The sequence below is a fragment of the Saprolegnia diclina genome, assembly GCF_000281045.1.
Source record: "Saprolegnia diclina VS20 unplaced genomic scaffold supercont1.61, whole genome shotgun sequence".
NCBI classification, from domain to species: Eukaryota; Oomycota; class Saprolegniomycetes; order Saprolegniales; family Saprolegniaceae; genus Saprolegnia; species Saprolegnia diclina.
The window spans coordinates 86,080-105,170 of NW_008246128.1; the positions used below are offsets into that span (position 1 = coordinate 86,080).

General features: G+C 58.9%; 11 protein-coding genes across 11 annotated transcripts; 4 read left to right on the forward strand and 7 right to left on the reverse strand.

Moving 5' to 3' along the window:
* Nucleotides 1-52: 52 nt before the first annotated feature.
* Nucleotides 53-381, reverse strand: SDRG_13539 (hypothetical protein; the record flags this gene model as incomplete). Its single annotated transcript, XM_008619632.1, has 2 exons — nucleotides 53-80; nucleotides 154-381. Coding segments are annotated over 2 exons (256 nt in total), but the record flags the coding sequence as incomplete, so codon positions are not given.
* A 704-nt stretch (nucleotides 382-1,085) lies between these two features.
* SDRG_13540 (hypothetical protein) lies at nucleotides 1,086-2,351 on the reverse strand (the record flags this gene model as incomplete). Its single annotated transcript, XM_008619633.1, has 1 exon — nucleotides 1,086-2,351. One exon carries the CDS (start codon nucleotides 2,349-2,351, stop codon nucleotides 1,176-1,178), a length of 1,176 nt encoding a protein of 391 aa, XP_008617855.1. The 3' UTR covers nucleotides 1,086-1,175.
* Nucleotides 2,352-2,530: 179 nt separating this feature from the next.
* On the reverse strand, nucleotides 2,531-4,988 carry SDRG_13541 (hypothetical protein; the record flags this gene model as incomplete). Its single annotated transcript, XM_008619634.1, has 7 exons — nucleotides 2,531-3,009; nucleotides 3,057-3,358; nucleotides 3,404-3,736; nucleotides 3,789-3,919; nucleotides 3,961-4,302; nucleotides 4,348-4,432; nucleotides 4,476-4,988. 7 exons carry the CDS (start codon nucleotides 4,986-4,988, stop codon nucleotides 2,688-2,690), a joined length of 2,028 nt encoding a protein of 675 aa, XP_008617856.1. The 3' UTR covers nucleotides 2,531-2,687.
* Nucleotides 4,989-7,189: 2,201 nt separating this feature from the next.
* On the forward strand, nucleotides 7,190-8,103 carry SDRG_13542 (hypothetical protein). Its single transcript, XM_008619635.1, has one exon. The coding sequence runs from the start codon at nucleotides 7,218-7,220 to the stop codon at nucleotides 7,995-7,997; it is 780 nt and encodes a 259-aa protein (XP_008617857.1). The 5' UTR covers nucleotides 7,190-7,217; the 3' UTR covers nucleotides 7,998-8,103.
* A 483-nt stretch (nucleotides 8,104-8,586) lies between these two features.
* Nucleotides 8,587-9,828, forward strand: SDRG_13543 (hypothetical protein). Its single transcript, XM_008619636.1, has 5 exons — nucleotides 8,587-8,796; nucleotides 8,843-8,993; nucleotides 9,035-9,073; nucleotides 9,122-9,497; nucleotides 9,542-9,828. Exons 1-5 carry the CDS (start codon nucleotides 8,641-8,643, stop codon nucleotides 9,777-9,779), a joined length of 960 nt encoding a protein of 319 aa, XP_008617858.1. The 5' UTR covers nucleotides 8,587-8,640; the 3' UTR covers nucleotides 9,780-9,828.
* A 533-nt stretch (nucleotides 9,829-10,361) lies between these two features.
* SDRG_13544 (hypothetical protein) lies at nucleotides 10,362-11,078 on the forward strand (the record flags this gene model as incomplete). The annotated part of the gene is made up of 3 exons (XM_008619637.1): nucleotides 10,362-10,652; nucleotides 10,708-10,830; nucleotides 10,878-11,078. 3 exons carry the CDS (start codon nucleotides 10,362-10,364, stop codon nucleotides 11,076-11,078), a joined length of 615 nt encoding a protein of 204 aa, XP_008617859.1.
* A 185-nt stretch (nucleotides 11,079-11,263) lies between these two features.
* Nucleotides 11,264-12,584, reverse strand: SDRG_13545 (hypothetical protein). The gene has a single exon (XM_008619638.1). It carries the CDS (start codon nucleotides 12,541-12,543, stop codon nucleotides 11,308-11,310), a length of 1,236 nt encoding a protein of 411 aa, XP_008617860.1. The 5' UTR covers nucleotides 12,544-12,584; the 3' UTR covers nucleotides 11,264-11,307.
* Nucleotides 12,585-13,353: 769 nt separating this feature from the next.
* Nucleotides 13,354-14,225, reverse strand: SDRG_13546 (hypothetical protein). Its single transcript, XM_008619639.1, has 3 exons — nucleotides 14,050-14,225; nucleotides 13,804-14,005; nucleotides 13,354-13,758 (listed from the first exon to the last, which is right to left on the reverse strand). The coding sequence occupies exons 1-3, from the start codon at nucleotides 14,216-14,218 to the stop codon at nucleotides 13,425-13,427; spliced, it is 705 nt and encodes a 234-aa protein (XP_008617861.1). The 5' UTR covers nucleotides 14,219-14,225; the 3' UTR covers nucleotides 13,354-13,424.
* Nucleotides 14,226-14,448: 223 nt separating this feature from the next.
* Nucleotides 14,449-14,646, reverse strand: SDRG_13547 (hypothetical protein; the record flags this gene model as incomplete). The annotated part of the gene is made up of 1 exon (XM_008619640.1): nucleotides 14,449-14,646. One exon carries the CDS (start codon nucleotides 14,644-14,646, stop codon nucleotides 14,449-14,451), a length of 198 nt encoding a protein of 65 aa, XP_008617862.1.
* A 100-nt stretch (nucleotides 14,647-14,746) lies between these two features.
* Nucleotides 14,747-17,050, reverse strand: SDRG_13548 (hypothetical protein; the record flags this gene model as incomplete). The annotated part of the gene is made up of 10 exons (XM_008619641.1): nucleotides 14,747-15,025; nucleotides 15,073-15,262; nucleotides 15,309-15,349; nucleotides 15,394-15,471; nucleotides 15,520-15,693; nucleotides 15,738-15,791; nucleotides 15,839-16,399; nucleotides 16,447-16,551; nucleotides 16,596-16,856; nucleotides 16,901-17,050. 10 exons carry the CDS (start codon nucleotides 17,048-17,050, stop codon nucleotides 14,747-14,749), a joined length of 1,893 nt encoding a protein of 630 aa, XP_008617863.1.
* Nucleotides 17,051-17,783: 733 nt separating this feature from the next.
* Nucleotides 17,784-19,014, forward strand: SDRG_13549 (hypothetical protein). The gene is made up of 2 exons (XM_008619642.1): nucleotides 17,784-18,762; nucleotides 18,810-19,014. Exons 1-2 carry the CDS (start codon nucleotides 17,791-17,793, stop codon nucleotides 18,933-18,935), a joined length of 1,098 nt encoding a protein of 365 aa, XP_008617864.1. The 5' UTR covers nucleotides 17,784-17,790; the 3' UTR covers nucleotides 18,936-19,014.
* The last annotated feature ends 77 nt before the right edge of the window (nucleotides 19,015-19,091 follow it).

Genomic DNA, 19,091 nt, shown 5'->3' on the forward strand with positions numbered 1-19,091 from the left:
GTCTTTTGCCAGATACCTTGGTTGAAGCTCGAGATCTGCGGGAGGATGTTGGTCATGTAGTGCGCCTCGCGGATCGTCGTCTCGTTCGCGTCCATGTGGTTGGAGGCGACGAGGTGACCACGGTCGTAGCCATTGCCATAGGCACCCGTGGACTTTTGCTGCTTACAGGTCGTCGGGAGGTTCGGGTCCGTGTAGAAGCCGCTGGGGCGCTTGGCCTTGCCGTTGTCAAAGCCGAGCGTGTACGCCCAGCGGTCCGCCGAGGCGGCTTCGCAGTCGAACGTGAGCTCGTACCCGAGGTACTTGATGGTGCGGTCCGTCGTGCACGCGGTCGAGGCAAAGGCCGCCGAGGCGAGGGCGAGGCAGGCGATGGCAGTGCGCATGATGGAGCGAATTGAACAATGGTTTGATCCTTTCGGGGTTGGGCACCCTGAATCTGAGCCGCCCACAGATTCCCGCGTGGATGTTTTTGCAGCGAAAGTAACATAGGATGCGCGTGTGTACCCAATGGCCTTCAACCCTTCAACTGGTGACCCTTTCTCCATCATTGCGAGTGCAACCAAGTCAAGAATTGGCGTACCAGCTCGTCTACCTCATCGTTCACGCCATCTCGAGTAGGCAGCAGTTGCAGGGACTCGAGGTGCGCGATACTACAGCCCTCGGGCTGCAGCTTCGGGCTGCACGGGCAACGGATGGGTTGAAACGGGCTGTCGTCCGCCGCTAAGAAAGAGTGGGATGAAAATCTGAGAACCGTCGCTGGGAGTGGTATTCTGCACTCTCGACCGCTTTGGATTGGTCGACGTTTGAAAGATGACGAGCCGTTGGTGTCTCTGCAGCTCATTCGCCCCCGGCTTCGCGGGGTTTCGTATGCTCGTCGACGGGACAACAGCCAGTATTAAAGCGGCTACGAGAGACTACAAGAGCTGGTGATCGATTCCCCGAGAGCTTTCATTGAGGGGAATCTCACAGCGCCGGAATGCGCCCATGCGACAGAATTCTTGGGCCAGCCGCTTGCAGTTGCAGCTTGCACTTGGGTGCGCTTACTACGCTTGCAACAACCGCGGGTCGTAAACTGGGTCATGCGGCTGACACGTAAAAGTGATCTTTTTCTTTCACCTCACTAGTAAGTACTGTGTTCCATAACTTCAGAGGACAGAGGTCGCGAGCAAGTCGTTTATCTACTTCCACGAGTCGGACGGGAGGAGGTTGATGCGCACGAGGTCGTTGTAGATCAAGTCGCTGCGAATACCGACGTTGGGACAGTTGGTATAACCACCATGGTGCAGCGCCACGACCAAGTTGTCTCGGACCCCGAGGACCGGCGATCCGGACGCCATTGGCAGCGTGTCGAGATAGTAGAGCGCCTCTGTGGCCGTGAACGGGCCGCGGAGCTGCGCGACGCCGTCGCCGTTCTTGTTGCTAATGCGTTTTCCATACGCGTTTGGGTGCTCCACAATGTAAATTGGCTCGAGCAGCGTCGGGCCGCGCGCGCGCAGCCGCATGAAGTTGTACTTCTTGGTCACCCACGCATCGAGCTTGACAATGGTATAGTCCAAGTTGGCGTTGGTGTACACAAATTGAACACCCCCCGAGTAAATCTCGCCCGGGCACGCGAGTTGGCTCTTGCAAAAGTCCGTACCCGCCGGCGGGCAGGTGGTGGCTTGGGCCTTGAACTCAAAGCGCGTGCCAGCCGCGTCCGCTGCCGATTTGATGCAGTGGTTGTTGGTGACAAAGTGACCTTGGTCCCCGAGGAGCCAGCCCGTGCAGCCGGAGAGCGAGCCGCCGCGGTTGATGACGAGGCGTGCGACGGCTTGCGCGTTGCGCCAAATACCAGGCGAGCCCTCAAAGCAAGCAGCTTCCAATGTGACGTCCTTGGGCCCGCACTGGCTCTCAAAGCCTTCGCCGGGCACGGCATTGACCATGAAGTCGATGTGAAAGCCCGCGCAGCCGCCACCGCGGTTCGGATTGAAAATGCCCGTGTACAGCGAGAGCGTAATCGTCCGGTTAAAGATCGGCGTCGCGTTGAAGCTCGCGCCGGAGGGGATGTGCTGGCCATAGTAAAACACATCTTTGCGCGTCCCATTCTCGTACCCTGAGAGCACGAGGTAGTCGGTCGGCGGCAGCGAAAAGTAGGCAAAATGCAGCTGGACCAGGGTCGAGAACTCGGGACCTGTGATGGTTTGCACGAACGCGGCGTCCGTGCAGAGCGACCGGGGTTGGTAGGGGTACGCTGTCGACGCGTTGCAGCCGAGTGCGAGGTTGAGCGACGTCGTGACGTCCATCGTGCCCGTACTAGCATTGGTCGCACCCACTGCGAGCGCCGCGCCGCAAGCCACCAAAAGCGCTCGAAGCATCGAATTGAAAAGTGAGGTTGGCGACAAGCAGTGATCCTGGCGATCTTAACTTGCGCTATCAATAGACCCATATCCGAGCACGTTCGCCGGAGACGCGCTTGGGCGTTGCCGAGACACAAGGGCTGTTCCACAGTCCGAGAGCTCAGTCCGAGAGAGGCAAGGGGGTCGTCTTCTCGCCATGTCAATGAAAACGAGCCCGAGCTTGCATACATTATTGGACTTATGGCCTTGATTGTACATCAGTGCCGAGCAAAGCCACGTGTCTCCAACTTGTCGCTCTGTTTTTGCCAGATTTGAACTGGCGACGCCGCCTCCAAGAAAGGGACGCATGCGACCTCACTCGACGGTGCTGCCCGTGAAAAAGTTGAGCACGCGTTGCGCCAGCGAGCTGCGCTTTCGTTTTTGACGCGACGTGTGGATGGTGGCCGTCGCATCGCTGGACTTTGGTGTCGGCTTGACAAAGACAACCGCGCTGCTCTCGACGCTATAGACGTGACTGCGTGGCACGGATGGATCCAAGATGCTGGACTCGAATCGTATGCGGTACGTCTTGGATTCGGCTTCTTCGACGACGCCCGCAAAGTACTTGGGACTGCCACACAGCCGCGCCATGACACGATGGCCCATGGGCAGCCGCGCATCGTCGGCTTCTTCGGGTCTACAGGGTGCCTTTATCGAGCCACGTCTCAGAGACCTTTTACTAACCCCAGAATCGATTTCGAGTACACAATGAGGTTGCCGCAGCGCTGCAACGTGGCGTCCGGGAGACTCGTGACTTCGGTCGCTGGGATCTGCGTGACGCACTCGCCATAGTCAAACACGACCGCGTAAAGCCCGTCAACCACGCTTTGAACGCGCCCCGAGCAGTAGCGCAGGTAGCGCGGACTGTACGCCGCGATAAGCTGCCCGACGACGAACGCGCCGGCTGCGGCGCTGCGCTGCGCCTCCAGCTGCTTGAGCTGCATTTCGTGCACACTCGGTTCGATCTGAATCACGTCGCGGCTGATCTACACACTATGTCATTTGCGCGTCGACGTGTCGTTTGCACAAACACTGTAGACGCAAATGCCGTCGAGAAACTGCAAGTCGAACGTGCTGTTGCCGTTGTCGCGGGTCACGGTGCACGGCTGGGCGCTCTTCAACATCGGGTGCTTGGCGAGGACGCGGAAGCCTGTGAGAATGACGCGGTCGTCGACCGTCAACTGCATTTCTTGGACCATCGCGAGGAGCTCGTCGGTCACGTCTTGGTCGGCGGCGGCACTCAGATCTTTGATATCGACCTTGGCATCGACGTCCTTCTCGTCATATTGCACGATGGCGGTGCCATTAGTGTTGAGGCCCAGAAAGTACCCGTACCGCCGCTCCAGCGGGTCCCGGTACGTCACCTGCAGGGTCGCATAAGACGAGCTTTCCAACACAACGTGGATGCACACAAACCATGACGCGGGCTCCGAGGTCGAGGCGCACCATACCATCGAGCAAGAGAAAGTTCCGTGTCGACGAAGGTCGAATCGCTTCGATACCCGGTTTGCGCCGGACTTTGGGCCGTAGTAAATGGTGTGCGACCTCTAATAGCGCGTTAGAAGTGTGGTGAAGCACGACATACAACCTCGCTGGATGGTCGAGGCGGTCTTGTGCAGGCGAATGTCGTACGTGCCGTTGTGCAAGTCGCGGCGGATCGTGGCCGTGATCGGGTCGGCGACTGGCGTCGCGTCGGGCAGCGAGTGGCGCTTCCGCACACTCGAGATGAGTGGCGCTGTGATTTTGCGGCTATCGCCTTTGAGCAGAGCGGGCTTGCCGTGGATGTCCATCAAAAGAACGTGGTCCCCGACGCGGAACCAGGCCGCCATGGCTTTGCACGCGCTACGCTGTGCGGCGACCTCGTCGTCGTTTGGGCGCGTCTTGGCAAGCGCGTCCAAGGTGCGAATCATCTCCAAGAGCTTTGTCTGGTCTACACCACATCTATAATGGACAAGGTGCCATTGCCGCATAGTACTTTTTTGAAACTCGGATTGGACGTCCGGACGCGACCCAAACCGAGCAAAGAGGTAGTCGGTCCAGTGGTCTTCGCCCAACGGCAACTACACCTCGCGTCAAACGACGCATTTCCACATCCAACAACACCTCTTGCTTGGCGAGCGTCTCGTCATGACGATGAGGGCGGCGCTGCGGCGGATACGACCGGTTGCTGGACGCGGCGACCTTTCGGGATACATCGTCGGCCTCGGACGAACCGACGCTGAGCGCCGAGCTCCGCGCAGCCTGCACCATCCGAGTGGGGGCCTTGCGTGGAAAAGCCAGCGATCGCTTCCGCCGCGCTTGCACGTCAGACGTCAGAAGCACGAGGCTCTTGGCTCGGAGTGCGGGATTTCGAGGCAGTAGCGCCCGTGACGAGGTGTCGTTGGCGAGCGGTGGCACCCCACCAAGTGCACGACTCGGTGCGTTGTTGCACGTGCTGTCTAGAGTACGTTTGCGTGTCGCATGAGAGGCTTCGTCCGCGACGATCGGCGTCGGCGGGTGCTCACGTGGGTCGGCGTGCACGGGGGCCGTTTGAGATGTCGCGGACGACGTCGTCCTTAGCGAAAGGTCGACGCCGCGCGGACTGGGCGTAGCTGGCGGCGGTGGCGCGTCGTCCATGGATGAGGCTAAGTATAGCAAAGTGGCGCGAAGTGGTTTCGAAATGACCTTTTTATGAACCGCAACCTTGTTTCACAGATCACGGACAATTTGCCACGTCACGCGGGCGACTCTATTGCTTGAATAGATCGGCAACAAGAATGGGAAAGTTGGAACCCCGCCTTGGATGTCTCGTGCCGTTGACCAAATAACCGTTCGTCATCTCGTAGTATTAATACGTGGAAGTGCAATAGGCAACCTCGAGCCAGCCCTTGGCGCGAGGACTTTGCGATGCAGCGGGGAATGGAAGGTTATGTCGAATTGTCTGAAAAATTTGGTTTGTGTCGAGTTGGTAGTCGAAGTCTAGTCGTGATGAACTGTGACACGACAAGGAGATCTGCTGCACCAAAGGCCATCAAGTCAACGAACCTCTACGACGTCATGGGCTTCCACGTCTACGACGGCAGATTCATCGCTGGAGATTCACTGCATCGTTGCATACCACGCAACGTTGCGATGGAGGCAGCAACACCTGGTGCCAGCGTAATGGTCAAGTGCAACCTGGCACTCGAAGCCATACTTCGAAAACCTGTCTCTTTGATTGGTTCATGCGTCGGTACCGAAGTTCGTAGGAATCTTGACCCATGCCATTTCGCGCTGTTGCCAGAGACGTCATCGACGCATTGGCTAGATGGCAGTCTTCACATTCGTCGGCTGCGAGCTGGCCCTTCTCGTGAGCGTCGGCCTCGCTGCCGCCTACGTGTGGTTCCTCTTCCACGTCCAATCCACGCAGCGCAAGGCGTGCCTCGTCCTCCCGATGACAGCGGTCCATCCAAGTCCCAGCACAGCCCTGCGCCGCCGCCGCCGGCGTTGCGCTGTCGAGCTCATTGCCCAATGCCACGGCGTCACAGCGGCCGTTGGCTGCTCGTAGCGCAGGCGCATCCGAGCTGTTAGATAGAAGCGCAGAACAATAGTGATGATTTATAAACGCTTTGTAGGACGTGTGTGTAAAAGGTATTCTTCGAAAATCGTTTGCAGCGTCGATGCGAGCTTTGAAGCGCGACCGCCACGTGACTTTTCTCGACAGCGTAGCCACCAATACCGCCCTCACTCTTCCTCACAGTGTCCTTGTCGGCTAGGATCCTGAGGACGAGCTGCCCGATCGCGAGTGCTGGCTGTCACGGGCGCTTGCCTTGTCTGGGATCGCACTCGTCTTGCTCTTCATCGTCAAAGTCGCAGTGGAATTTCGCCTCATCGACGCTCTATCAGCCGAGCGACGACTTCGCCACGTGGAGAAAGGAGCCTTCGCCAACTAAATCGTCCCGAGCGAGTACAGTATACTCCTGCTTCTACTCTACACAGGAGCAAAGCGGGACGCAATACCAATACTAAACTGCCATTCATTTCCCTACCATCCATCCATCATAATTGTTAAAGTTAGTTCGCGGTAGGATACTTTTCATGCCAGGTTGACCACATGCGAGGACACAAGCAGCGACTGTGAGCCGCATTGCTGTCGAGGATCGAGAGAGCAGGACTCGATCAGCGCCAAACCTGTGCAATGCAGCAATCGCAGCTAGTTACAGTCCATAGAAAAACAAATACAGGCAGTGCACCGCCAGTGTTGGCGTCACTGGAGGCGCCCGTTGCTAGTCTCTAAGTTGGTCTGTGCTTTTTAGCATAGACAACAACGAGTCCTTGATCTCATCGTGTATTGGGAATAAATACTCACGATTGAATACCGAATGTACCGTTTAAGTATAGTAATTCACTAGACTGCGTGTCCAGTTGAAGGCGTGCTCGAGGTCGTGGCCGAAATCTTCGTAGCACGAGGGGCTGCCAGCTCATCTTGGTGGCAGCTCGTTCTGGCCAATCCCAAATTGGCGCGCTGTGATTGGCCCCCACGCTTCTCACTTCAATATAATGGTTGAAACCGTCGCTTCACATACTCAAGCCAAGTCAAAACGTGTCACAGCCGACAGGAATTAAAAATCATCCGGATTCCAGTGGGTTCATATCCGGAAGTCCCACGAACGTGGCTGGCCTTCATTCGATTTTCGCCTCGAACCGCGCGTTCTGATTGGTCCCATAATAATTTGGCCCCACGCGTCCAATTTAATCGGAATAATTTATTCTCACTTGGTCTTTGTATGGAAAGGCACGACATTGAATAAAAGGCACCAGTGTGGCCGCGGATTTGCAGTGCATTTTTTTTAGCATTTGCTGGACGTCAGAGCAGGAGGAAGCAGCATGAGCCTCGAGTACCTCTTGGACGTCGCGATCCAGTTTGAGCAGCAGACGGACCGCGTGACCAAGCTCGAGCGACACCAGCAGTGCGCCGCCCAGGCCGAGCCGGCGCCCGCGCCACCCGCCGCCGCTACTATCTACGCCGACACGAGCAACCTCGTCAAGCACTTTGACACCCGCGAATACACGCACATCCAAGCCGCACCGTTCCATCCGTTCTTGTTGCCGCCGACGGGCGCCATGTTTGCCATCGACCCGAAGAAGGCCGCCGAGGCCGGCGGGTACCTCGCGCCGTTTTTGCTCTCGCACAAGGCCGAGGCGGCGCGGCGGCGGCAGGTCGCCATTGAGCGGCGCAACGCCAAGCGCAACATTGTGCCCCGCCACGCGGCGTCAGAGGCCGCCGCTGTGTGCATTGACCGCAACAAGACCAAGAACCGCATCTCGGCTGCGTCGTACCGCGAGAACCGCGACAAGCGCGTGCATTTTATCGAGCACGAGATCCAGCTGCTGCAGAAGGAGCACCCGGGCCTGCAGTCGAAAGACTGGGTGCCCATGAAGAAGTCCAAGAGCGCAATCCGCGACGGCGAGTCGAAAGAGGAGTACCGGAAGCGCACGAACCGCGAGTCGGCCGCCGACTCGCGCTACCAGCAGCAGCAAAAGCTGCAATATTTAACGCGCGAGCTCGCCCGGCTCCGCGCCGTGGTCCACGTCGGCGACGCGACCAAAAAGCCGGAGCTGCCAGTGACGCCCACCTCGACGTCGTCGCCCATTGAGGAGCAATAGCCTATTTATGAGCCAGCAATAGACCCAAAGCTTGTGCTCCTCGTCAGATAATGGACCTTGTGCGTCTTTGAACTCGCCAACATCCCACATATATACTTCCCTTGTCCTTCTACTCGCCTCCACAGCACAAGCACCTTGATGAGTGCAAAAGCCAGGCAATGTTTTTGGGCCGTGACGTGGCGGCGTCAGCGTTACGCACCGGCGCTTTCCTGCCGCCTTGCCACGTTACAATGGCGACACCAACAGCAACGACCTGCTTCAACGCAATCGCATTCGCTCTGTGATAGGAGAGTCCTACGCCGACACCGCTGGACCCAAGCACCCCGATAAGCGCGAATGTTCGCATGACGGTCCACGCCCCATGCGCAGCAAAGGAGTCCACCAATACTGCCTGCTTCCGACTTGGCCCGCTCCGAGCGCCCGTCAAAGGCTCCTTGTACATACCATTTGATACCAACGAGGTTCGCCAAGGCGTGCGAGTCGCGTGTCGTCGACGGCGAGCGGGAGCTAAAGGGGCGTGCGTATAGCCATTCCGGGTCGAAGGATTGCGCTACAAAACCCAAGAGAATATTTGGCGGCGTCTGATTGGCTCGTTTTCTCGAAGCGATAAGCCACGTCTTATTTTCGATTTGAACCAGCAACGATGGGCGGCGCCGAGTCGATTCCGGTCCAGCCCGAGGGCGCGCGCCTCAAGAAGATCTACTTGCACTTTGAGGAAGGCGACGAGGCCCACCACCTGACGCTCAAGCTCACGATCCCGTCCAAGTGGGCGGGCGCGACCGTCGACCGCTTGAAGGAGGTGCGGACGCGGCGACGTCCTCGGTATGGCTCACGTCCAGCGCTAGTTTTTCCTCGAAACGTACAACGAGAAGCGGCCCAACAACAAGGTCGACGCGACCGAGTACCACCTTGAGCGCAGCGAAGGCCGCGTGCTGCGCGGCGACGAAACCATCCACGACACGATCAAGAGCCGCGACGACGTCTACGTCAAGCTCGGTAAACGCTGGCGCCGTGGCGGTGGCTTACGCAGCAACTAGGACCGTCGACGTTCAAGCACAAGAAGGATGCGGCCGACGGTACGTCCTTTTTGCATCAAGGCGGCGATGGCTCATAACCACTGGCAGAGGAGCGTGAGAAGGAAGTGCCCAAGGAGCTCGTCCAGTGCAAGAACTTTGGCTGCCGGGAAAAGTTTGTCGACAGCGAGAACCATGGCCTCGCGTGTCGCCACCACAAGGCGCCGCCGACCTTCCACGACACGAAGAAGGGCTGGTCCTGCTGCTCGTCCAAGATGGTGTACGACTGGGACGATTTCGAGAAGATTGAGCCGTGCGCGGTTGGCTTCCACAGCGCCATTGGCAACCAAGCGCCCGTCGTTGCCGAGACGCCGGCGCCCGCACCCGTGCCGGTCGTTGCCGCGCCGGCCGCGCCCGTCAAGTCGATCGACGACTACAACAAGTCCAACCCGACTGCAGTCACGTCGATCTCGTCGATCACGGCCAAGTACGTACAGAAGCACTTACTGTGCGGGAGCTCATGTTGACTAGGCCCGTGGCCCCCAAGCGCACGGACGGCAAGGCGAAATGCGTCAACTATGGCTGCCAAGTCGAATACTTTGTTGATATCAACGACGACAAGTCGTGCGCCCACCATGCTGGCGCGCCTGTCTTCCATGACAGCGGCAAGTACTGGAGCTGCTGCCCCAAGGACGTCAAGTACGACTTTGACGAGTTTTTGAAGGTGCCTGGCTGCGTCGTCTCGGCCCACAAGGACGTTCGCGACTAACATGTGAATACTAATGACATGCGACCACGATTTCCATGGTCGACGGTGATGCGCGCGCAAGGCAGTGAGCGAAACTGCAAGCTCTAGAGGCCGCGTGGCTCCAAGGACATCAGTGCTGCTGAGTACTTTACCGGTACAACAGAAGCGGCGAGCAACACGGTTGTCGTTAGCCAGAAGGCCTTAACAGCTTGACATCGTTCGAGCAGCAGCTCCAGTTGCTTGCCTCTGTCGTGTATTGCACACGTGCGGCTCCTATATTGAGTTTGTGTCGCCTGTTGCACCGACAAAGGCAGGATATTTTCAAGCTCCAACCAGGAAAAGCTTGACGACCTCGGGTTCAAAGCTCGAGACGGTTCTACCGATACCGGGAGCGACCACAGTTGCCAGCGCGGAAGGACACATATTGTCCTATTGCGTAGCACAAGAATGTCCAACTGCGACGGCTGGATGAGCTGCGAAATCTCTGGTGTCGAGCCGTTGAGAGGAGAATTGACCAATGGACATCTCGCCGGTGGACACGGTGTGGACTGAAGCGCGTGTCCCATGACACTATTAGGGTGTGTACAAGTGTCATTGCTCAAGATGCCAAAGCCCACGCGCACCACCGTCGCGGTCGGTGTCCTGTTTGTTGCCCATGCAGTCTATGCTGCATGCGTCATCGCACTCGAGGCGTCCATGTACGGCGAGCTCCTCAAGCGACCAAATGCTCGCACGCTGAGCATCGTGCTCCTCCTCGCGAGTGCTGCCGGCCTCGCGCACCTCGTCTGGACGCGGAACGTCCCGTCGCCCAATGTGTGCATCTTGCTCTTGGTCCTCGACGTTGTCTGCGTCAGCGTGCTGCTATCGACGGCGGTGAACGCCGGCGCTCACAACGTACGAGTACCGGATAGAGAGCGCCGGGAATACGTCTCTCTTGGCGTCTGCGGAGCCGTGGAACCCGATGCCCTCTGAGAACAAGTACCCGGTCGGAGGCGCGACCGTCTTTGCCAAAGCGTACTGTGCGAGCCAAGGCCACCGCGTGTGCAGCGCGTTTCCTCTTGTCCAAACGATCGTGTTCCCCGGCATCGGAAACACCCGAACGTGACGGGCGAAGTCAAGCGCAACCTCTCGACGCTGCCAGCCACGTTGCTCACCGTGACGGTGACCTCGTCGACGACCCTCGAGCACTTTTGTGCGAATGCGCACTTGCCGCCAGTGCCGAGTCTCTTCAACATGACGTCACCCAACGACATGCTTACGCCGGCGTACTTGTTGTGTGATGAGACCGACTACACGCCTATATGTGCCTGTATCAACTAACGTACGTAGTAGCAACGAATACTTCATCGATGGCTCCTTCTTGATGAGGTGCTTTGCCCTTCCATCGGTCAAGGGACGTCCGCCGCGTTTCCTGGCCGCAACACACAAGAGTCGTATCGCGCAATAGAGGCCGTGTCAACAGGCCACGGATCCTCGAGACGCTACCGGCGCCCGAGCCCAACGTATTCTCACGAAGCAGGCGTCAACCTCGTATTGATAAACAGTCTGTTTAGACGGCGATGCCATAGCTTTCGTTGGAGCCTGTCGACGTTTGCGTCGGGAGCGTCTGCGGCGGGAGGAGCGCCGAGGTTTCGCTGGCCTGCGACGGCGGCGGCGGCTGTGGCACTTGGCGGTTGACCTTGAGCTTCCGCGGCTTGCTGCTGTAGAGCGAGCACGTCTCGACGTCGGGCGTCGTTGGCGTCGTCTTGGACGCGGGCGTGAGCATCGAGACGTCGTCGGCCGTGAAGAGGCCCCAGCAGTGCAGTTGGCTGCGGACGAGCGTCGTGAGCTCGTCTTCGAGCTGCTTCATGCGCTCTTCGAGGTCAATGTCGTTGGCATCCGTACCGAACGGGCACTCGATCTCGTTGGCGACAGTGTCGGCGACCAAGAGCACCATGCCCCAGAGGAAGACCCACCCGGGCGTGTAGAACAAGGACGTGTCGACGATCACGACCGTGTAGAGCACGAGGTACATGTAGATGCAAAAGTTGAGGTACTGGCAGTAGTTGAACGGAATCGGGATGTTAGACGTGTTGAAGACGCGGCCGTGGATCATTGGCAGCTGCGTGACCATGTTGTTCATGGTCGTCATCTGTGGCGGGTTCAGATAGTTGCGGGACGCGGCCGACTGCACGACGCGGCGGATCCAGAGCTCAATGACCGCCGACCGCGCGCGGTTGGTAGCGGCCGACGCGCTCGAGAAGCGCTTGGACTGGCGCGACGTATAGATCGCACCGCATGCGTTGAGTTCGTTGAGCTCGTTCGGCGAGAGCCAGCCGGCGGATTGGAGCTCGGGCAGCGCGTCGTGTTCGCGGCAGTCATGGAAGACGAGCGACGTGTAGATGAGCGTGAGCCGGCGAAAGTCCGAGAGCAGCTCCTTCTTCTCGAGGAGCTCGGCGCTGTCGTCCGATTTCGCCAAGAAGGACGCGAACGTCGAGACGAGCGACCGCGCGGTCTGCGTGAAGAGCGTAATGTCGCCAAGACCCGACTTCCACTGCTGGAACGCAGAGTTGAGGCGGAACGAGATCAAGAGGCCAATGAACGTGTTGGCGATGATGTGCAGATCCTTGAGCGCGACCGACGTGTTGAGCCCGTCAAACGCCGTCGGGTAAAAGTGCTGGAAGGTCGCCACGACGAGCGCAAAGCAGGCCATCGAGAAGGCCTGCACCGGCGCCGTGCCCACGAAGGGCGACCCCGTCCACGTCGTGAGGATCGAGACGATGTCCCGTGTGTCGTAGTAGATCATGCTGCCAGCGGTGTGTTTGTGGCTCTGCAAATCGCAATCTGGAAAGGCCATCTCAGCAGGTGCTCGGTCTCCGGATGCCCGTATCCGAACCAATTGCCCTAATCAGTACCATCTGATATTCTTATTGCGGATTTTCTTGCGTGCACATCCTCGCTTTCGCGCGCGTGCTTGTGTCGCCAAGGGCTCGTAGAGCTTCCTACAGTGCTATCATAAGGACATTGCTACTGGTATACTGTGGTGTGTCAAACTAGCCTCGTCGTTTCGTTGGCAGCTCGTCACGATACAAAATGTCGAGACTAGCGATTATCAACCAACTTCATAATACTATCCATGACAACAGAAGGCGGGTCTAGGAGGGTAAGAGGGCTAGAAACGTAGGAGGGCTATAAACGCGTTGATACTTGCGGTTGAGTTAGGAGAGGACGACTGGATGGCACAAGGGCACGCACGTCGCAAGACGACGACCAGGCATGTACTGGAATGTGCGAATTTGATCACAATCCTGGCAATAGAAACGACACGATGTCGAGTTGCCACGGCCACTCTACAGTACTTGGTCGACTTCGCCGAGAGCGTAGCTGACTGACTGCAGCCTTGGACAACCTTTGGTCTGCGAGGAATCCCGCTGGGGACCTCGCATCTCGGGCGAACCTCGATCTTGCCCGCCGACCTGGTCTCTCGGCTGGACACAAGCGCTGACACCTCTACCTAAGGAAGCCTTGGCCGTGGGCGCGGCTGGGCGCGGCTACCGGCCACGATGCGCAAATACGGCAAACGCAAGGGGTTCGAGATGTTCGGGTGACGAGGCAATGGTGGGACAAACGATCGTCATCTTCCAAGACCGAGGTCATCTTTAAGAGGTCTGTCGATATGTACAGGGCCTAAAAGGCTGGAATGAGGATCTCGCCGACGCGGCAGTTGTCCTCCTTGAGCACTTGGCTCGAGCACTCGGTGGCGTCCGTCGGCTTGTTGTCCTTGTCTTTGCCCAAGCACGTGTACACCTGCGAGAGCCGTTGGTTCTTGCACTGGAGCACGACCTTCTTCGGGCCGCCGTACGCGTCGCGAATCGCGCTCGTCGCGACGACCTTCCCGACGCTCTGTGAGATAAAGTCGGGCGTGCCCTGCGTCTTCATGCGCTCGATCGCGCTCTGGAAGAACGTCACTTGGTCGAGCCCACTGCACGTGCCATGGCGCGTCCATTCGTGGTTCCAAAACCTAACACGCTATGGAAGGACCGTACATACAGAAGCAGACAAGTACGAGTCGTAGCCGGTCGTGTTGATGGCGACCTTGACGTTGGGCCAAAACTTCTCGAGCGTATCTTGGCCTATCGCCTTGCGCACACGCTGCATGTCGAGCGGCTCCTTGGAGCAGTAGCCCGGGTGCGGCCCTTCGTTGAGCTCGGGCCAGAGGCCATGCACGGTAAAGTGCGTCTTCCAGTACGGGTTGGGCGCCTTGCAGCCTACCCACAGCATCAGCTTTTTGGCTGCAAGAGGGACACCAGACCAGGGTACGGCTCCTTGTAGCAGAACGAGGCCTGCCACGAGTGCGCAAAGACGTAGTAGTCGAACTGCGTCGCCTCGTGCTGGAAGAGCCGCTCGTCGTGCTGCCACACGAGCGGGCCATCGGCGGCCATCGCGGCCGCGGCCAGCCCCAGGATCAGTGCAGGTTGCATGTTCGGTTGAAATCCAAAACTAAGATTCGGTGTATCCGGACAGCGACTGGTTGGCCAATCACGCGGCTCGTGACGTGGCACGCGGAGCATGCAGCGATCTTGCAGCTTGAAACGGCGTCGTGTCGCTTGACCCATCGGCAGCCATGGCACGAAGCCAGAAGAGACAGGATAGGATACGTGAGCTTGATACAGGTGATATTACGCTTCTTGACCTATTGCGGACGATGCAGCTACCGCGTTCGTGTCCACGATCCGCTGTACAAGTCGCGGCAGCACACCGCGTCGCAGGTTGGCACGGCCTTGACGCAGGTTTGCGCGCCAATGTAGTTGGTCACTTGGCCACCAAACGCCACACACGACATCTTGGTGTTGGTGCGGCAGGTGCCGTGGTTGCCGTGCAGCACAACCGAGATCGTGTTGCCGCCCATTCGTCGATTTCAAAACTGGTAGTACAAAAAGATATAACTCGATAACGTTCGAAGATTGTCTATACTTGCTCCCACTACGCCATACAAGAACTTGATGCTCTTATGACCGACGCAGCGAGAGCAACTCTCCCCAGCACGACAGCGCTAAGGCATTGTCGTATCCTGCAATCGGGTGTGCGCCGTCCCCATCCTCGCTCCGCTCTGGCCGCGCCTCTTGCGCGAGGAGCTGCTGCACGAGGCGCTGAAGTCGGTCGACTTGATCGCGAAGGTGCTCGATCTCGACGGTATTGGAAGCGCAGCCCGTGCATCGAACGGCGCCGTTTACGTGCGGCCGAGGCAGCTGCGTTGCGCGGCGTACAGCGTAGCCCCGCCACCGCGCCTATACACGACATTTCAGCGTGAGCGTTGAGGAGCAGCTACATGTACCTGGAACAGGCGAATGCCCTTGTGTGCTGCCCGATGACGCAGACCCTCGAGCTGGTGCTGTGTCACGTGCACCGTACGCCATAGTGTTGCCATGGCCTCGTCTTGGATGTAGAGCTGTCGCTGCAGCGCGGTCACGTGTCGCGTCGTAGCAAACAAGGTGCGCAACACCCCGCGCCGGCCCACGTGCTGCCTAATGCGCCACAGTTGGCAAGTGCGCTCGGTATCGAACCGCGTACCACATGCCAATCGTGCGGGCCCGAAACCCGCGCCAGCATTTCTACAAACCCATGGGAAATCTAGTCCTTCGATCGATATGTCTACTTGGAGTGAAATCGCGGCCCGGTGCTGCACCCGTCGGAGGCCAAAGCGGCGCCGTATGATCCAGCCTCGTAGCATGCGCTAGAGTGCACACAGTACACAAAGAGCTCTGAGGATTAGGGTTTGTACTTGAACGACTTGGGCGTAAGCATGGAAGATGCGCTTCTCGGGAGCGATGCGCCGCCACACAATGTCAAAAGACGAGACGGGCTGCACAGTCACACCGACGCGACAAGAAGGGTCGCGGCGTGTCTGGCAGCGTCGCGGATGCTGTCGCCGACTGCGGTAGCCGCGATAATACTTCTAGAACGACGTAGTCAGACGTGGTGGATGCCAAAGATGTGTACTTGAATGCACACAGCGCTCTTGTCTCGGAGCCGCTGTTCGCGCTTGATCCAGACCTACGCACGTTAGACACGCTGACCATGTTAGGATTGTCGTCGCGTACTTTGGCGTACTTGCGGAGCATGCGCACGTGGTCATGGAGCGTCTGCACTTGCTTTGACAGCGGTTCGTCATCGCATGGCGTCAGAAAGACGCTGGTTTGCACGAGCGGCGGCTCGTCACCAAGCGCTTCGTTCTCGTACAAGTACTTTGGTAGTGACGCGGCGCGCGTCACCTCGGACGGTGGACTCGGCTCGGCAAATAGGATGGGCCGTGGTGTCGGGTCGGCTGGTGCGAGGGGCCGGGGTGTCGGCACTGGAACGGGCGACTCGTTGTGGCTGATGTCGGCGCGGAGCCGCATGCGGTCGCGGTCGTCTTGGTCACGACGGTCCTGCAGCATTTGCTTCCACAGCTGCAGCTTGACGTTACGGTCCGACACATCGGCTTCCTCGGTCGTCGGCGTCGGGTCGGTCGCGCGCGGCAGGCCGTCGAGAAGCCGCAATGCAGGGAAGATGTCGGCCAAAAAGGCAGCAGCACTTGGGTTGTGCAGCACGCAGCGGTTGCCAGCAAGGTCCAGCGAGTGCAAGTGGTGGTACTTGCCAGCGCACGCATCAAAGCACCCGAGCTACCGTATCGTCTCGCAGGTCCAAGCCGAAGAGTAGCATTTCGTACGTGGTCGATTTGGTTGTACGCGAGCTTGAGCTGACGCAAGCTCGTCGGAAGACTCGTGGGCAGCGTCCGCGTCACACTGAGCTGGTTGTCGTTGAGGTTGAGCGTCTACCACCAACATGCGCGGATGCTATCATGATGGCGACCCGAACCTCGAGGGACCCGAGGTGGCACAGATTGGGCCAGGAAGCAAGGTGGTTGATCGACGCATTCACATATACAAGGCCCGTATGACTCATGAGGCCATCGAGATCGGTCAAATTGTTGTCCGACACGTTGATGTATTGCAGCGAATTCATCTGGTCGAGCCCGGCGAGCGACGAGAGGTTGTTGCGCGCTAGGTTGAGTGTCGAGAGGAGCTGAAGCGACTCGATGCCCGCCAGATGCGTGAGCTTGTTGCACGAGAGATCGACCTGCGGCACAGCCATACATTTGAAGAAGCGTCGCCGAGTGGTACCTGCCGGAGATGCACGAGGCGCCCGAGGCCGTGGAGCGCATGGATGCGGTTGGACGCGAGCGAGATCGAGTAGACGTCGATGGGAATCGACTCTGGCACGGTCGCGTACCCCTCTTCCGACAAGTCCAGCTGCACGGGCCCGTCCATCATTCTTCGGTGACAACGGTTCGCTCGCCACAAACGCAAAGATATGGGTCACCATCGCCGCGATGCCATTGGCTGAAAACCAACCAATCGTCGCGTGGCACCCAGTTACAGCCTTCACAAGGAAGCACCGCATACAGCAAAGACGAAGCCCCGCCGCAGAACCTTCTGGCGTGCGACGGCATTGCATGCGTCCGCTCACATTGCACCAACTATCTACGATCTTATTCGGACCTTGGCACGCGGCAAGAAGAAGCCTGCGCCACGCGGGGTCGCCAGAGGGTTCGCGTTGAAGTCGACGGTGGCGCGAGGTGATGGCGCGAAGTGACACTTGACACGTCGTTGCTGTCGTGTAACGCGACCACGCGACCAGACACGTGCAGAGCAGGGCCGATGGCAAGCATCGTAGGTGTATGCGCTTGCGACGACGGACGGACTCGCCTCCGTGCAAGATAGGAGGCATAGCTTGGTGCCACGCGGTGCATTGCATCATCCTCCGCGTCTGGTCGCGATGAAAAGATATCTCGTCGTCACCCATCGGCGATAGCTACCGGCGATTGCTTCCAGATCCAAGGACTAGCTACTCGTTGCCAAAGTTGCCAGTCGTCGAGCAACGACGGCTACCGGTACGGGTCGGTAGGAAGTGGCCAGACCACTGGCCACGGCGCGTCGCTATGTGGTGGTGGTGCTCATCGAGGTTGAACACATACACGAGATCTCTTATTTTCGGCATTGGCCGCCGACGCATGTCGCAGAAGGGGCCCATGCGTGCTGACCAGTTGGTGGCGCCGCTAAAACCAGCTGGCACCGACGCCGCTCCGGGCGGTCGTTTCCATATCACAACTGCAGTCCTCCCGATGAGTCCAACGATGCTGGCCTCTGCCTCGCCGACCGCCGTCGGGTCGCCGAGCTCGTCGGCGGCCTATGCGCGCCGACTGCCGCCGACCGAGACGCCGCTTTTGCATCTCACAGACGGCGAGAAGCGCGAGTACGCGTCGACGGGTCACCGCGTCTGCGCCGAGTTTATCAAGCTCGCGGCCCTCAGTCGCGACACCAAGGTGCGCTCGACGACGCGCGACGCAGCGTTTTGCCGCCAGACGTCGACGCTGAGCAACGTGCCGTCGCTGCAGGCGTACATTGACCGCGTGCACCCGACCATCTTTGACGGGCTCGACGCGACCATGCACGTGTGCACGATTGAGGACGCGGACGACGGCAACCGCCACCACATCCGCCTCCAGTGGGGCCTCATCCATGTTCCTTGGGGTCACGACCGTGAGTTTACCTACCTCGAAATCCAGCGCATCTTTGTCGACGATCATGGCCACCGCGGGTACGCGCGGTGCCTCTACTCGGTGCCGCTCTCGATCCAGCTGACGCCCGTCAAGCGACTCCTCGGTACGCTGCACCACTCGGGCATCGTCGTCAAAGAGACGTCGACGCCCGGCGTCTTGGAAGAAGTCGTCCTTGTCAACATGGCGCTCATGGGCCACGTGCCGCTGTGGATGACCAACATCGTGGCCAAGACGCTGCTCAAGCGCACGTGCCAGCTGCAGCGGTCGCTCATCGGGCGACCATCGACGCGCCGGATTTCGATTTGGACCGAGACGGACACGCCATCGACAACAACCGCCGATGCGACCAAGAAGCTCTGCAAGCGGTGCACCAAGCCGCTCGCGTGGTTTCGTCTCAAAGCCAAATGCGCCGTCTGCCTCGAGGTACTCGGACACTCGCATTTCCTATGGGCTCACGCGGCTCCGTGTAGATTGTGTGCCGCGACTGCTCGACGCACTGGGACATTCTCTGGAACAAATCCGACCGCGTGTGCCGGCTCTGCCACGGGCACGTGCTCTCGATGCAAGCCAAGACCGCCGCGGCCCACGCGCTGTAGCCAGCCCTTATTTTTTAACTTATAAGACCATTAACAACTACAAACGACCATGAACAACTATAACACATGCGACCGAGTGGTGTATTGGCAAGCGCGACACGGCGCGGTGGTAGCTGCTGTGTTCGTCGTCGTGCTCCTGCAGAAGGCGGCGTATGT

Coding starts and splice junctions, on each gene's coding strand:
- SDRG_13542 (XM_008619635.1), top strand. CDS start 7,218: ATGAGCCTCGAGTACCTCTTGGACGTCGCGATCCAGTTTGAGCAGCAG.
- SDRG_13543 (XM_008619636.1), top strand. CDS start 8,641: ATGGGCGGCGCCGAGTCGATTCCGGTCCAGCCCGAGGGCGCGCGCCTC. Junction 8,797..8,842: donor CCGTCGACCGCTTGAAGGAG/GTGCGGACGCGG, acceptor GTCCAGCGCTAG/TTTTTCCTCGAAACGTACAA. Junction 9,498..9,541: donor ATCTCGTCGATCACGGCCAA/GTACGTACAGAA, acceptor CATGTTGACTAG/GCCCGTGGCCCCCAAGCGCA.
- SDRG_13545 (XM_008619638.1), bottom strand. CDS start 12,543: ATGATCTACTACGACACACGGGACATCGTCTCGATCCTCACGACGTGG.
- SDRG_13546 (XM_008619639.1), bottom strand. CDS start 14,218: ATGCAACCTGCACTGATCCTGGGGCTGGCCGCGGCCGCGATGGCCGCC. Junction 14,006..14,049: donor CTACAAGGAGCCGTACCCTG/GTCTGGTGTCCC, acceptor TGCTGTGGGTAG/GCTGCAAGGCGCCCAACCCG. Junction 13,759..13,803: donor AACACGACCGGCTACGACTC/GTACTTGTCTGC, acceptor ATAGCGTGTTAG/GTTTTGGAACCACGAATGGA.
- SDRG_13549 (XM_008619642.1), top strand. CDS start 17,791: ATGTCGCAGAAGGGGCCCATGCGTGCTGACCAGTTGGTGGCGCCGCTA. Junction 18,763..18,809: donor AATGCGCCGTCTGCCTCGAG/GTACTCGGACAC, acceptor GGCTCCGTGTAG/ATTGTGTGCCGCGACTGCTC.